At 37.2% G+C, this 17,050-nt stretch overlaps 1 protein-coding gene across 1 annotated transcript in view; it reads left to right on the forward strand.

The window, feature by feature from the left end:
- The first annotated feature begins 457 nt into the window (after positions 1 to 457).
- The window catches only part of ANKRD31 (ankyrin repeat domain 31), a 175,817-nt gene continuing 159,224 nt past the window's right edge, over positions 458 to 17,050 (forward strand). Inside the window, exons 1-4 of the mRNA XM_036747141.1 lie at positions 458 to 486; positions 4,319 to 4,413; positions 11,630 to 11,673; positions 15,548 to 16,189. Coding sequence (XP_036603036.1) covers positions 458 to 486; positions 4,319 to 4,413; positions 11,630 to 11,673; positions 15,548 to 16,189 — 810 coding nt within the window. The remainder of the gene's footprint in view (positions 487 to 4,318; positions 4,414 to 11,629; positions 11,674 to 15,547; positions 16,190 to 17,050) is intronic.

Here is a 17,050-nt window from a genome sequence, read left to right on the forward strand (position 1 = left end):
AAGCCTTGGTCACTCTATCCTAGTTATGGCTCCTCTTGCTCCTCTATTCTTTTTCATTCCATTCCCTGTGATTACTTTGTGAAAACTTACTATCACTTTGAGAAAACTTGTAGAATAAGATGGTGAAATATTCTTTTTTTTCCTTCTTATCTTTGTTGGGAGAAGAGGAAGAATGAAGGTGGTGCAAATTACATTAGGTTATCATGATTTTTATTCTTATACCTTCTCAAAGTCATAACTGACCTAATCTTCATGTGTAGCATATGTTAGATATGTTTTGAAGGGTGTGACTAGAGAGGAAGGAAGGAAATAAGATTTTATTAAGTGACTATTAGGTGCCAGGTGTTGTGCTGTCTTTAGTAGTCCTCTGAAAATGTAACTATCCCCAGTCTTTAAATAAGAATTTAAATCAATAACACTTAAGCATGATTTTTTCCCAAACATTAGCACACCAGTCATGTTCCTGAGAGGTGAGTATCTGGACAGGTAAGTTTTGATTTGGGGGCATAAAATAGTTCTTTAGGCAAGGGAGCAGGAAAGTATATATGTTTACATATTTGTTTACTAACTAGAATTCTTCTACATTTGATTATATATCATTTACATTGAAAAATCTTAAGTGATATTATACCCACACTGTGCAATGAATATCATTGTTTAAAAACATTTGCCTTCTGAAAATGGAATTTTAGACATTTAGTTTTGAAATACTATTTTCCAATTAAAAAAGAATGGGCAAATTAGAAGGGTTTTTCTTATTAAAAATCTAAAATCACATTTTTTCCTGTTATCCTAATATTAAAAAATAGGTTTCTAAGTAAATTCTTCCTTAATGTTATGAACAAATTTGGACATTTCAGCTATGAAGGAGAATATTTATGTCTATGGAAAAAGAGAAAAAAGAGGTTGTTCGAAGGAGTTATCTCCTTTGAGGCTAGCTTGTTATCTGAATTATCTTTTATACTTTCTCTGTGCAGATAAGGGTCATGTGAGTAATTAAGACTCAACAAAGTAAGTAACTGATTTCTAGCAAGTAGGCAACTCCTGCAAGATGGCTGAAATATTGTAGAAATGTTGATGCATGTCTTATATGCCCTCTGAGATTTCTGGTAGCATTTTATAAATATGCCTTGTCAGAAGTCTTTTCCTGAAAATCCTTTTTGGCTGTAAAAGTCCAGCTGATAGGGAATTCAGAGAGTAATGACTTCTCCAGAGTGGAGAAGCAATGTAATATCACTAAAAGAGGCGGTAGAAGAGGTAATAACCTAAAATGAGAGTAGAATCTTCAGACAGGTGGGAGACATCTGGTTTGGTCTTTTGGGATCACTCAGAAAAATTCAAGCCACAAGCCTTGTAGGAATAATGATATGGACCTAGAGGCATGGAAAGGAGTATCATTCCCATATATATTGAAGCAGAGAAAAGTTTGCACAGATATAGAGCTGTGTGATTTTATTGCTTATTTTCATCGTTCTATTTTAAACTGCTCAGGAGCTACTTAGACATTCATCGTCTTAGTGGCTTTATTTTAGTGATGCCATGGCCTCATCCAGGTAACTCAAAGACAGGATATCCTCAAACAAAAGTCTTTTTCTGTTTATCTTTTTTTTTGGTGTTTAGAATAATGACTTTTCTTAGGAATGGAGAAACAATGTAATATTGCTAAAAGTGGTCATTAAAGAGGCATCTTATGATACATTAAGAAAGCATTTTATGATACATCCCTTTCCTTTAGAAATGGACAGAATATATATTTCATAGTATGCTCCTGAAAACTGGGTGCATTTAACCCAGTACTTAGAACTCTGACACATGCTATGTTCATCATTAAAAGATTGCATTACCATGTTTACAATAACATGAAGCTTCAGCTTAATATAGTTCAGTGGCCTAGATCTTTTAGCCACAAGAGGACATAACTGGGAGAGCTTGGAATTTGATGGCAAACCCATGACTAGGATGGCTACTTAGAACCAAAAAGGCTGAGTTAAAATCAGATGACGTCCTTTACTCACTTGCCCTTTTCCTTACTAGCCCCCAAGAACCTAAGCCAAGTAAGAGTAAAACAAAGAAAAGAAAGGCTTACAAAATGAAATCTTAGGGGTTTTTTTAAGTTGATGTATATTCATTAAGCAGATAAAACTACCATTTCTTTCAGCTCTCTGAAGGGGGAAGTGAAACTGAATTGTCTCAGGCTCTAACACAGTGAGTAACAAAAGTTCCTGTTCAACTATATTCTGGGTAATATGCATATAAGTATACAAAAATTTACTGTGGTATTTCAGTTGGTTTGTGGTCTCATTTATGTTGGATACTCCCATGAATGAAATGAAAAATGAGTGAAATGAAAAGCATTTTTTATGTACTTACTATATATCAAGAACTATACTAAGCCTTGGGGATACAAATGGAAAAAAAGACAACATTGAATTCACAGTCTTGAGTCAAAGCATTTGGTTCAGATTCTGCCTCTGACCCTTACTACATATGTAATTTTGGGCAAGTCACAATGTCCCTGGGCCTCAGTTTTCTTGTCATAAAATGAGGGTGGGGGTGGTAAGGTGGACTAGATGGCCTCTGAGGTCTCTTCTTTATATTCCTCATTATCATTATAGTATTTCATTATATTTATATGTCACACGTTCGGCCATTCTCCATATGTTGAACACTTAAATTGTTTCCATTTTTCATAATGAGAAATAAAAATCCAATAAATATTTGAGCATATAGCTTTAAAATTGTTTGATATTGCTTTTATGGTATATTACCAATGGAATAATCGAGTCAAAGGCCATGATTGGTTTTGTACTTCCAGCTTGCCTTTCCTCCCTCCCAAATTCCACAAATTTGCCATTCTGTCAGCCATATGAATGTCCCCTTCCCTTTGTGTTATAAAAACCAGTGGAGCTTGGAGTATGGAATGAAGACAGGATTAATAGAATTTAATGAATGTAAATTTCACACTATTATAGGACATTAGGAAAGTAAGGTGAAAGACTAAGGATTTCTTTTATTCTGCCAGTTGGTCACAATGTTGTGATTTTCAGACTTGTCAAAAGAAGACATTGCAGTGTATTTTTTTCTAGCAGTCTACCTTTCTACATGAAGCCATATTAATATGAATATTAGTAAAAATCAATATTCTTTCCTATTTATCTATCTTAACTTATTACTTACTATTATTATTGTCAGTGAGTAGGCAAATGTTCTGTATCAGGAGTATTTTAAAGCATCATTTCTGTATAGAGAGAAGAATGTACTTTTTGTTACACTTGCTTACTAATGCTATTAAGATCATAGTTTAATAGATATAGAACTGGAAGGAATCTTAGCCATCATTTAGTTTGACTAATTCCTTCATTTTGTAGATAAGAAAATTAAAGTCCAGAGATTTGTAATGACTTGTTTAAGGTCACATGGCAAGTAGCAGAGATAGGATTCAGACTCAGTTCCTTAGAACTTTGAATGTAGCAGAGTTTGAAGGATCCCTGGTGCATAATGCCAGGGCAGCTGGAGAGCAAATGCTGCACCTGGAGTCAGTAAGTCTGTCTCAAATCCTTGCAGTGCAACCCTGAGTAAGCCACTGTAACTCAGCTTCAGTTTCCTTATATGTAAAGTGACAGTGATAAGAGCAACTACCTCACAGGATGGTTGTAAGGATCAAATGAGTTAACAAATGTAGGGTACTTTGCAATCTATAGAGCATTATAGAAGTGTCAGCTATTTATTTAAACACTAAGAACAAAAGGCTGCTCCATTGCCTTTACATTATACATTAGGTTGACAACCAGAGCAATATGCTGATTATTTTTTCTCTTAACTCTCAATTTTCCAGGGTTAGATGATCCAAATTGTAGATTAACTTTATCACATATTTTTCTTTCTTTCCTGTTTCTTTTGGTTTCTATTTTATATCCTATTATTCCCTATTGTTAAGGTGAACTTTTGTATCATTAGTGACTTTTACATACACACCCAGCTTTTTGGTAGCCCTGTAGATCTTGACCATGGAGAAATAGATAGCCAAACTGATAATTCAGAATGGAGGGATTGGTGGGTGGGGAGGAGGTCCCTTCAAGAAAAAAGAAAGAAAAACAACCAAAAAACCTTAGGGCCTGGATGACTTGATTTTGTTTGTTTACACTATCCCTAAATATTTGTTTGATATTCTCCTCTACTTTGACAGTCACTTAAAATGGAAATGGAAATAAATTGGTGAAGTAATAAAGTGAATAATAGGGCTCAATAATTTCTTTAAATGGAAAATCCTCTTGATATTGTATTGGAATAATCATTGTTACTGTCCACTGTCTTTTAGGGGTGTAATGAATTACTCACTCTTCACTGAAGAAGGCCCTCAAGATGATCATAGGCTGGACTCTGAAAATCAGAATGAACACAATTACCCTGCAGGTATGTTGTTCACAGGAACTTTAAGTTTGACTTTGTCTAAAGATAGAAGCATTGGGTGGATTTATGTAGAATACTTTTGTTTTCGCCATCCTGCATGGAAGGATGAGGAATTAATCAACAAGCATTTATAAGGTGCCTAGCATGTGCCAGGCATTAAACTAAGTATAGAAGACACAGATACCTCCCTATCTTCTCTCCCCATCACAACCCCCCCCCCAAACAAAACAAAACAAAAAACGAGTTTCTGTCCTCAAGGACCTTGTAATCTATATAGCATATTGAGGGTTGTGGGATATAGGAGAGTGTATATAGTATACATTATGTAAAACTTGAACTGCCCCTGCTTTCCACTCAGCTTCTATCCTTGATAGTCATATCAGAATAATTTTGAGGCCGCAAGCAAGCCATAATATTTTTCATGCATTCAGGCAAAAATATTTATTGAGTACTTAGTCACTGTGCCTAAGGCACCATGGGAGTGGAGGCAAGGATATAAGGTACAAAATAATAATAATAATAAAAGATAAGCCATGATCCTGTTCTCAAGAAGGTTATGGTTTAATAAGCTTATTTCTCTGCCTCATTCTGATTCTTCCCCTCCTCAGTGTCAGAAGAACAGAGTTCCCTCCTCCATGCTTTGAATCTTTGACAGCTCCAATGGCCCTCTCCACTTGACCTGTTGATGTCTGCTACTATTGGGACACTATTGGCAACATCCTCACTGCTCTTTTAAAGCTAAAAGCATGTGTTCTAGTTCCCTAAATATTTTGTGTATATAGGAGGTGTCACTTTGTGGTGCTCTGCTAACCTGAGCTTATGTGGGTAGAGAGAACCACAAAATTTTATAGTTGCCCCAGGTCATATTAAGTTCTTACTCTGTGCCAAGCACTGTGCTAGGGCTGGGGAAATGAAGTAAGAAATGAAACTATGCTTGCCCCAAGGAGCTTATATTTTCTCAGAAGAGATAACATGTTCAATATGAGTTCATATGAAATAAATACAAGGTAATTTCAGAGAAGAAGCTTTAATGAGCCTGAGAGAGTAGAAAAAAAAAGCCTCATGTAGGTAGTGGCATTTGAGCTGTGCTTTCACAAAAACTCAGGTTTCTGAGAAGTGCTGGTAAAAATAGAGGGTATCCTGGGCATAGAGGACAGCCTTTACAAAGATATGGGTATGGGAGATGAAAGAGCAAAATACGAAACAGGAAGGCCAATTTGACTGGACCAGAGTTCCTGAAGCAGGGCATCTCCTCTTTTCCTTTCAGCTGGACAAAATTGCATTTCTTCTCAGAACTATGGGTCAAGCCACATTTAGTAACATTTTCACACTGTTGGTTTCTAAAGCTGATTCCTCTTAAGATCTGCACCTCACTACAAACTCGAAAGTCAGAGATCATTCCTGCTGTGGGATACAGGCCAGTAATTTCACTAGTATAGGGAACTCCTAAAGAGAAAACTCCCTCTACTAAGACTGATCAGCACCTGCTCTGCAACTTACAGTCTGAGAGGTTTTTCTGAGCCACCAGGAGGGTAAGTGACCTGCCCTGATTCCCAGGTCACCCAGCCAGTCTATATCAGAGGTGAGACTCGAACCTGGTCTTTCCAATTCTAAGGCCAGCTCTCTATACATGAATCCATGCTGCTGGATTGAACCATGAATTCAATATACTCTTACATTTAGTGATTGCATTTGGCATATGTTTGTAATAAAATAGTTAAATTGGCTGGCCTTAAACCAGTGGGTTTTTTAAAACAAATTAAACAAAATTTCAAAAATTAAAATACTGATAATTTTAAATTAACATATTTGGCACTTCTAAATTATGTCACAAGTGTAGTATCCTTATATGTATTCCATTTTAGGTGATGGAAAATGTATGTCTTTTTAACAAGAATCTTGACAAAGAACAACCTTCACTAAAATACTACCCTAAGGACTCATTGTGATATGTAGATGACTCAAGGCTCTCAAAGGCAATGCCAACAGGGCACAAGCTCTGGAAAATCTTCTTACCAAGCTGGAAAAGCTTCACGTATGGGCCTAGTGACAGATTGGGTGTCTGACGGTCCAGTCTAGCTACCTGGTGGGCAACCACGTAGTGAATGCTATCAGTCACAGACATTCAGGAAAACTGTTGACTAAAGTTTAGAGTAGGATCACACACTGCACTAGTGAAGGGAGTGCCCTTCTGAATCCTCAAAGAATGCCAGAGGACATCATGCATTCTTTAAATTTTGAATAAAGTAAAGAATAAAAGCAGCATTCAAAATATTGGTTTTTTCCCTTTATTTTCTACATGTTGCATTAATGAGCTTTTCTAGCCTGGAAATTTTAATTTCCTGCAAATATTATTTTTAAAAAGTTAATAACATTAAATTATTGCAAAGGATTTTATAGTGGTATATAAAACATTTACGTCTAAAGCATAAATTATTAACACATAATTATTTTGATAGCAGTAGCTATTAGAATCAGGGCAGAAAGTAAGTGCTTTTGAGGGCTCTTTCTTTTTAACTATTTAGAGAAGATGAGAAAAGAGCATGAGCAGAACTAATTGGTATATGATTCATACTCAGTGTTCAGAACAAAACCATCCATAAACTCAAAATATCACAGCTGGGAGGGAGCTTGGGCATCATGATATAGAGGAAAGATCATTAGATTTAGGATTTTCTAGGTCTGTGTCCCTCATTAAGTCACATTACTTCTTTAAGGATGTTTTTCTTGTTTGTAAAATGAAAGTAATAATATCTTTAGTATTATTACCTCAAAGAATTATTTTGAGGGTCAAATGAGTATATAAAATGCTTTGCAAACCTTAAGGCATTATATAAATGTCCACTATTAGCATCTGGTCCAATTCCTTCATTTTACAGATATGGAAACCCATAGTTAAAATTCAGAGCTAAAAGGTTGTTATATGAAACACCTTGACAACAGATAGAACAGCTATTAAATTTTTAGAAAAGTATTTCTCACATCAACGTTAGATATTAAATGCCTAGGGATTTTTTTTAATGAGCCAAGTTGCAGTTAGTGCTCTCCTTAAACACATAGAATACTTAAGCAAGATTCATAAGTGAATGCTCAGCATAGCTTGTCACTCCTTATGCCTCTGATTGACAGTGTCAGGGTCATTAGCCTCTCAGCTAATTTTCTGAGCTGATTTTGTGTAGTGCAGTGAAAGAACACATTTAGAGGAGCAACAGCACAGTGAAATGGACTTTCTCAGGCCAAAGGCACATAAATAAAAGGTTTACACACTTAATTCAGTGCCTTGGAGAACACTTTAGAGAACAATTGAGATTATCTGGGGAAATATCTGGTGTTCTATTAGTTGAAAGAATGGGTTCTGAATTTGAGCAGGAAATAGTGTCTCACTCTAATTCACTCTGGCTATTTAGATAGAGTGCAAACTGAAAGAAACTTGAGGAATATAAAAGCAATACTGAGCTTCCCAATGCACCTTCCAGATTATCTAAAAACCTATCTTTCTATATCTATCTCATACTACTCCCTTTCCAAATTACTTTGCATTCCAACTGTCACTCAGTAAGCATTTATTAATTACCTATCACATGAGAAGCACTAGACTAGGCACTGGTGATATAAATACAATAAATGAAATAATCCATACTCACAAAGAGCTTATATCCTAATAGGGAAGACAATAAAGACATATATAATTAAATACAGAACAAATATAGGGAGGAGCAATACAAATAATTAAGAAGTAGTTAAAGTTAAGGTAAGTTCAAGAGGAAGTCACTAGTGGTTGAGAACAGTAAAGACTTCATGTAGGAAGTGGTACTTGAGCTGTGTCTTGAAGAGAGAGATTTGGAGTCAGCTGAGTAGGGGAATGACACAATCAGATCTACACTTGAGGAAAGTTACTTTGGCAGCAGTGTTAAGGATGGACTGAAATGAAGAGACACTTGAGGTGGGGAGATCCATTAAGAGGCCTTGCAGTAATCTGAGTGATGAATGATGAGAGACTAAAGTACTGGCTGTGTGAGTAGGGAGGAGCAGGAGGATGTGAGAAATGATATAAAGGTAGAAATATGTGGGGTGAGGGAGGGTGAGGAGTTGAGAATTATGTCTAGATTACAAAATCTGGAAGACTGGAAGAAAGGTGGTGCCTTCAACGGAAAAAAAAAGATTGGAAAAAAATAAATTGAAAGGAGGGAGGGGAAGATAATGAAATGAGTTTTGGACTTGAGTTCAAGATGTCTCCGGGATGCCCAGTTTGAAATGTTTGATAAGCAATTGGTGATGTGGGACTGAAACTCCATGCAGAGACTGGGGCCAGTTATTTGAATATGTGGGTTATTGGCATAGAGATGGCAATTAAACCCATGGTAACTGATGAACTTAATAAATGCTTGTTGAGCTTATGAGAGTGCAAAGAGAGGAGAGAAAAGGGACCGGGTGGAGCCTTGGGATATACCTGCAGTTAAGGGTAGAATACAGATGATGAACTAACAAAGGAGACTCAGGAAGAGTATATGGATAGGAAGGAGAAAAAAACAAGAGGGTAGTATCATGGAACATAAGAGAGGACAGAATAAATATTCAGGAGCAAAGAGTTGTAAATAGTGTCAAATACAGCAGATTGGATGAGGAAGATGAAGGCTGAAAGAGACTGTCAGATTTAGCAGTTGAGCTCATTGGTAACTTTGTAGAGAGCAGTTTTAGTTGAATGATGAGAATGGAAACCAGATTGCAAACAATTGAAGAGTATGTGAAGGTAGAGGATCTAGTGGCAGTGAGCATAGACAGCTTTTCCTTGGAGTTTGACTGAAAAAGAAAGAAGAGATATAAGACAGTAGCTTGAGGGGATGGTGTGGTTTAATGAATGTTTTTTAAGGATAGAGATTTGGGGGCATGTTTTAAGTCAGTAGGGAAGGAAACAGTAAGTAGAGAGAGCTTAAATATTAGGGAGAAAGGGGAAGATCTGTAATTTTCTGTAATAGACATGAAGGATGAGATCAAGGGCACATATAAAGGAGGTGATCCTTAGCAAGAAGGGTCATTTCGTTGTCATAGACCTGGGGAAAGGGAGAGCGACTGGGGGATGATGTCAGGGGTTTAGAGATGAAAAGAAGAATGTCATGTCAAATAGCCTCAATTTTCTCAGCAAAGTAGTAAGCCAGGCAAAGTCCTCAGCTGAAAAAGAGAGGGGGGCAGTAGATGGAAGTGGGGTACTTTTGAGGGGAAAATAAGGAAAATATTTTTTAGGGGATGATATAAGCAGTCAGTGAAAAGTAAAATGATTGCCTTGCTACAGTGAGAGCCCAGTTGAAAATAGATAACATAAACTTAACATTCATACCAAGTCAGCATAGTTGTATGAGTGCTTTTAGCTCTTTTTGGCAGCACTTGAGTAGGATTAAAGGAAGTTGATGGGGGGAGTAATCTAGAGCTGAGGTTTTGTAAGGAATCAGTGGCAATAGGAAAAGGGATTCAAAAGTAGTGAACAGTGTAGGGTGTAATTGGCTAACTATAGGGTAAGAATTGAAGGGGGCCATGTGAAGTCGGAACAGGGGTAATGGCCTGAGAAAGTACAGAAAGGTAGAGGGATTACAGGATTAGATAAGGCTGAATAATGGGTTTAATAATGGGTAAGGTGGAATAATAATGGCTTATGGTCAGATGGAGGAATATCAGAGGTTTTAATTAGAGAAATGGAACATTTCTGGGTAATGGTGAGACCCATTATGTGACATCCCTGTGTGTGTAGCCAAGCTGGAATAAAGGGGTAGGTTGTAGAACTTCAGGAGACTGAAGAACTGGAAAGTGAGGGAGTTTGAAAGTACATCAGCATGGATGTTAAAGCCCCCAGTTGGGGAAAAAAAGATAGATTAATGAGTTGCTAAATTCTTTGAGAAAGGAGGGAGGATCACTGGGTACCTGTATACAATAGCCACCATTTAATGGTGGTGCTACAACTGGACTCTACTACCCTCTGTCTCCCATTCTTATCCTGCTTTCTACCTTTTGCTGACTTAGGGCAATCTACATTTAATTTCCTCCTACCCCTCCTTCCAATCCTCACCTGTTGAAGTTTCCCTTTCCTTCAAGGTCCAACTCAGATCTTACTTTCTTCATTAGTTTTCCTTGGCCTCTACCCTGCCCCCCACCCCTACCCCCACCAAACTGAAAGTGATGCAAGGATATCACCCTTCTTGTATAATTATTTTTGTACCTCTTTTTTCTCTATTGTATTTTAAGTGTTTTGAGAGTAGGGTCGATGTTCATGCCTATTTTTGCATTCCTAGTACCTAGCACGGTGCCATATACATAGTTGGCACTTCATTCATGCTTATCAGATTGAAAATGGCCGTCACATATTTGCCTTGTTGGTGGAAGGAATTCAGAGAGGTGGAAAAGAAGAAAATGTCATCCTTAAGTTTACATAACTTAGCCATAACATGTTTGAATTTTTACCAGCTAATGTACCTGAAATTAGGCATGTCTGGGAGTAAAGTGGAGGCAAGACCAAAGAATGTGTATGCCTCCATATTGTTTTGGATATGCAACTAAATTCCCTTTTGTCATTCTATTGAATCCTGCTTGTGTAAGCTCTGTTACTGGTTGCTAAGCTGAACTGGGAATCTATTATATCCATAGTGAAGGAGAAACTGGAACTGAATAAGTATTTTTTGTTTCATGTGGTGAAATTAGGTTGTTGTCAGGCTAAGTCTACACAGTTGAAATTGCTTGAGGATAATTTATACAAAAGTTATATTTTTTTCCCTGATTTATTCTCTCCCAGGTCTTTATAGTTGTGAATATCTTGCCTTAACTGAACCTTCCTTCCTTCCTTCCTTCCCTCCCTCCTTCCTTCCTTCTTTCCTTCCTTCCCGCTCTCCTTCCTTCCTTCCCTCCCTCCCTCCTTCCTTCCTTCTCCTTCTTTCTCCTTCCTTCCTTCTCCTTCCTTCCTCTCTCTCTCCTCCCTCCCTCCCCCCTTCCTTCCTTTCTCCCTTCCTTCCTTTCTTTCTTTCTCTCTTTCCTTCTTTTTTGCTTCCTTCCTTCCTTCCTTTCTTTCCTTCCTTTCATGTTGACAGACTATTCCAAGAAAAATGTTCCAGAACAACCTGCGTTTTTGGAACAGAAATGCCATGACAGGGAATAGAGTTTTACCATAAGGACAAAACTACATATGCTTTAATAAAGTTTTATTTCTCTCCCCTACCAACTGTTGCTATTATTATAGGATTTGATGCAGAAGATCTTGTATTTCTACAAAGGCCAGAAAAGGTTAGTCTGTATGTGCATCCTAGGCTGCCTATGTATGGTACTGATTTAGAGAGCATTTATTATTTGGGGCATGGCTCTTATTTTAACAAATTTGAATCAGTTCCTTATATATCTTGGAAATGAAACCTTTATCAGAGAAGCTGCAGAAAAGATTTTTACTAGTTAATTGTTTCCCTTTCAAGACTTAGCTTTATTGGCTTTATTTGTGCAAAAACTTTTGAATTTTATGTCATCAAAATTGTCCAATTTATCCTCTATGATTCTCTCTATCCCTTGTTTGTTCATGAACTCTTCCCTTTTCCTAAGATATGAAAGATAATTTCTTTCTTGCTCCTCTAATTTGCTTATTATGTGACCTTTGGAGCTTATCTTGGTATATGGTGCTAGGGTTAATTCCTGCCATTACTTTCTAGTTTTCCCAGCAGATATCTTAAGAAATTTGTTTTGCTTGACTATGTGTATTTGTTACAAGGGTTTTATTTTCCTTCTTATTTTCAGTAGGGGGAGGGATGAAAGGGAACAAAAATAAATAGCTGTTAATTGAAAAAAATTAATAAAAAATAAAACAAAAGGGAACTTGATAAGAGGAATCTAGTCTATTCCTTCTTTTTAGGTAGTATCATAACTAAATTATCCTAAAGATAAGATGATTCATCCTTTTTAAATGGTTTCCAGAGACTTTAGTAGTAATTAGATTTGTAGTCATACTCCCCCACTTCCTATCAGGAAAATTTTCCTCACCACATAACTTGGTACACTGAGTTCAAGTCCTGGTTCCAACTTACTACATGATCTTTGACAAATCACTTAAACTGTCTGAGTCTCAGACTCTTCATCTCTAAAATGGGGATGATAATACTTGTACTGCTTAACTCAATATATAAGGGATACACATCCTAGTAGAGCCTTTGCTTCATTTTGACTGATTCTGGTTCCTAACCTTTCTATTTTACAACCTAGTAATCATCTTCATTGATTTTTCTATTATGTGATCATAAGCTCATTGACTTAGAGCTAGAGGGGACCTTAGAGGTCATCTAGTCAAACCCTTCATTTTACAGATGAAGAAACTGAGTCCCAGGAAGGTTAAGTGATTTACTGGAGTCACAGAGGTAAAATGTGGGGAGCCTAGATTTGATCTTAGTTCTTGTGACTCCAGATCTAACCCTTTTCCCATTACAATCTGCTGCTTCCTTGAGCAAGTATGATTCTAATACTTCGACAAACACATAATATGTGTTCCCCACCTTGGAGGAACTTAAAACTTCATTAGAAAGACAAATTATTTAACCTCCTCCACAATCTAGTAACAACACATTTCCTACTTTATTTCTCTCTTCTACCCTGCCTTTCAGCTCCAAAGTTCCATAATTCTGTAGTTCATTGTCCTTGCCATTCATTTGGTAGTAAATCATATACTACTTTGTGACATCCTTTACATTTTTGCATTCATTGTTATTTAACTTTTGTATTGCTATAAACCTGTTCATGTGTTTTCCCAACTAGACTGCAAGCTCCCTATGTTCTTTGTATCCTCCACAGTGTCTAGCATAGTGCTTTGCATGTAATAAGACCTTCAATAAAATGTATAATTATAACTTCTCTTTTGGAATACTCTTGAAAGTCGGTAGTGTACTCTTTTAAATATTGTTGGCAAATCTTCGTGGTTTGAGACTGGGTTTTAATTTTAGGAAATAGTCCAGAGCAGGAGTGGGGAACCTGTGGCCTCTAGGCCACATGTAGCCTTCTAGGTCCTTGGATGTGGCCTTTAGACTGAGTCCAAGTTTTACAGAACAAATCCTTTTATGAAGGGGATTTATTCTGTGAAGTTTGGATTCAGTCAAAGGGCTGCACTTGAGGACCTAGAGGGCCACATGTGGCCTTGAGGCCGCAGGTTCACCACCCCATGTCCAGAGTCATTTAGAGCCAAGTCCTATATATAAGGTCAAAATGAGTATTACCATTTTTGGTCCAAAATGAGGCATGACCACAAAATAAGGGAAGGAAAGTGCTAAATGATGTGGAAGAGAGTATAAATAAAATAGGACTAGAGAGAAGGAACAGCTCTATGTGGGCTAGAGTGTCCCACTCAGGGAGAACCCTCCAAAAGAAGGCTTAATGGAGAAGGTAAGACTTGAGTTGGGCTTTAAAGGATGTAGATCAAGGACTAGGTCTTGGATTCTCTACAGTTTTTCCATGTCTTTCTGGCTTCATGCTAATTTACACTTCAGTTCTGTGAATATATATGGGAATATATGCAGGCTTCTTATAACAGGCTTGAGGTTATCTACTTTTCCCCACTCAAGGTGATAGAATATGAGGAAGGGATGGACAACCAATAATTTATATTTTTCCTATTACATCAAAGTAGCAAATATCTATTGAGGGGCTACTATGTGAAAGGCATCCACTTACTGGATGAGAGGGACATGGAAGGTGTATTCATTATTTACCATTCATTTTGAAGACAGTTTCTTCATTCTTTCTTCCATTAACTTGGGATTACTTTTCAAACTTCTCAAAATGAATGTTGTTCTATTCATAGTTATCTCTATGGGAGGCTCTGTATACTTATTTCGTTTTCATTGTTTGAAACATTTTTTGGAAATCCTATTTTGGAATAGCCTTGCAAGCCTACAGCACACTCTTGAATATTCTCAGTGGTGGCAAATATCCATGGCTTGATACTGGATTTGGATTTTTAGGAAATAGTCCAAAGTCATTTGGAACCAAGTCTTGTGCAGAGGTCAAACTGAGCATTATAATTTTTGTTCTTAAATGAGGTATGACCACAAATAATCAAACTGATTTTGTATAATAAACACTGCAGGAAGGTTCAAAAAGGGAGATCCAAAAATGTTTCAAACAATAGCAGTGTTTTTCAAATTTGGTTATCATCTTCCAGGTAGCTACTTTGAATGTTTAAATTCATTTGAATGTTTAAATGAACTTAACATCAGCTTCAATAGTCTTTCCTACAGAGACTATAGAAACTGTTGCTATCTTTTAAAGAGGTTATTGAAGTTGTTGTTTTATAGTAGAATTACAGAATGCTAGATTATGAAAGGGGACCATAGAGATCATTTAATCCAGTCCTCTCATTTTATGAGTGAGGAAAAATGGAGAACCATGGGATGGGGGTGAAGTGTTAAGGGAGTTGACTAAAGTCACAAAGCTAGTTAGTGGCAGACCTGGGATTAGGGCTCAACTGTTCCTTCCAGTATACCACAGGTACCTTCTGGTTGTTATTGTTAAGTATCATTATTTGATTATCATCAACTCCTTGTCTACTCTTTTTTCCCTTGAACCTTTTGCTTTTTGCCTATTTTACTTAGCATTTCCAGATGAGAAGTGTGGAGAGAAGAGAAAGTGAGAAGTTTTATGGTTTAAAAAAAACCCAAACTTTATTGGGAGAGGAGTAATTAAAATGAGGTTTGGAGCCAATGATATTTGAGATTATCTGTTGACTTCAATTATCCATTGGATGTCTCCTCCCTCCCCCAGTTATCACATAGAATCACGACTTACCTGAAGAGATAATTTGCCATCGGTGTTATTGAACCAGGCATTTTTACCTTATATTCACTGCTAAATGCATAATTATTTATCCTAGTAGACAATCACATCCCCATATCTTATGGATCACTGACGATTTCTGATGGTTGTATAAAGTGTTGATTTTGTTAATTGTCCTATCTTTTCGGTGGAGAATATGCAATTTAGACAGGAAATTGTCGTGTGTGTGTTTGTGTATTTGAGTGGGGTAAGCTATATTTTTTCTAGTATTTACCTGCAAAAATTGAACTGCGGTAAGGTTGATGTAGACTTCTTTTGCATGTGCTGTAATATTGGAACTTCTGTTTGGAATTCATAGGAATTAAGTGATGGAGATGACTCCCCTGAAATTAGCCTACTCTCAGGTGCTGTTATTACAACTTATGGCACAGTAGAAGTAAAGAAAAAATCATCAGAGAAGCTAGAGGGATCCAGTGTGTTGTCAGAGTCTCTAAAGGAAGTTGCATTGTCTTCAAGAGAAATCAGAGGAGAAGATAGCTCCTGTGAAATGTTGGTGCCCACCATAGAAGACTCTACAGGATTGTCAGAAAGTCTTCTGGGTGAATACCCATTTATAGTGAATGAATTTGAAACTAGAGGGTGTGATTTGGGTAGTCCCAAATCAATGCCATCTTTAGATCATTTGCTGATTTGTCGGGAAGATGGTCTGTCAGAAGACAGGCAAGAACATGAGAAAAACAATGCGTTACCAGCTGAGCTGCTGACAGCCCTGAACACATTGTCGCAATCTACGGTGAAGTCCATCTGTCAAAGAATGGAAGGAGGCAGTAGGCCCTGTGCTGAGGATGACTGCTTAGGAACAGAGCCCAGCATTTCTCAGATAGATGATGATTGTACACAAATAGCAGGAATGGATTTTGAATTTCAGCATTCTGTTCAGCCCTTTGAACAAGGTCCCAAGTTAACTGAGCCTTTGTTCAAGGATATAACAATGCAGCAAGTAAGTGTCAGCTTTAGTCTTTGAATTTTACCTTTTATAGAAGTTAAGTAGCAAGCCGTTTATTGAACATTGACTGTAAGCTAAATTAAATTAAAATTTTCTACCACTAAATATCAGCATCCCTATAGGGCCATTGTCATACTGCCTCTGATGCACTGGAACAAAGATGCTTGTTAAAAACTTCCCCAGCCAAAGGTCTTTCTTCATTGACCATAAATGAGCTTAACCTAAGGAAAAATTCAAGAAGAGAATAAATGAACAGTTTTCTCCCCAACATGTCTGTGATAGGAATAGATGAATTTATGATCAGGATTTTCTCCTGTGAGCTTGGAAAGACATTAACTATGTATCTTTTTGGATGTGGAGTGGAGATAAACTAGCTTGCACCATCTCTGGGAAACATGGCACATTTCCTGGAAAGTAAAAGTTATTTGTAACTTTTGTACAGTTGTATTTGTACAATTCCCCATAGAGTTAATGGGTTCAAGATTGGTTTCAGGGGTGGGGAACCTGGAGCCTCGAAGCCACATGTGGCCCTTTAGGTCCTAAAGTACAGCCCTTTGACTGAATTCAAACTTCACAGAACAAATTACCTCAATAAAAGGATTTATTCTGTAAGATGTGGACTCATTCAAAATGCTGCAACCAAGGACCTAGAAGGCCACATGTAGCCTTGAGGCTGCAAGTTCCCCACCCCTGGACTTTAGATGAATTCATGGATGACAGAACCATAAGGATAATGGGAGAAAGCATGTCATAATAGTAAGAACAATGGATTTGAGATCAGGAGACCTAGGTTTGACTCCAAGCTCTGCTTATTATGACCTCAGGCAAATCACTGAACCTCCCTGTGTCTCAGTG

Source organism: Trichosurus vulpecula, chromosome 1 (genome assembly GCF_011100635.1).
Source record: "Trichosurus vulpecula isolate mTriVul1 chromosome 1, mTriVul1.pri, whole genome shotgun sequence".
NCBI classification, from domain to species: Eukaryota; Metazoa; Chordata; class Mammalia; order Diprotodontia; family Phalangeridae; genus Trichosurus; species Trichosurus vulpecula.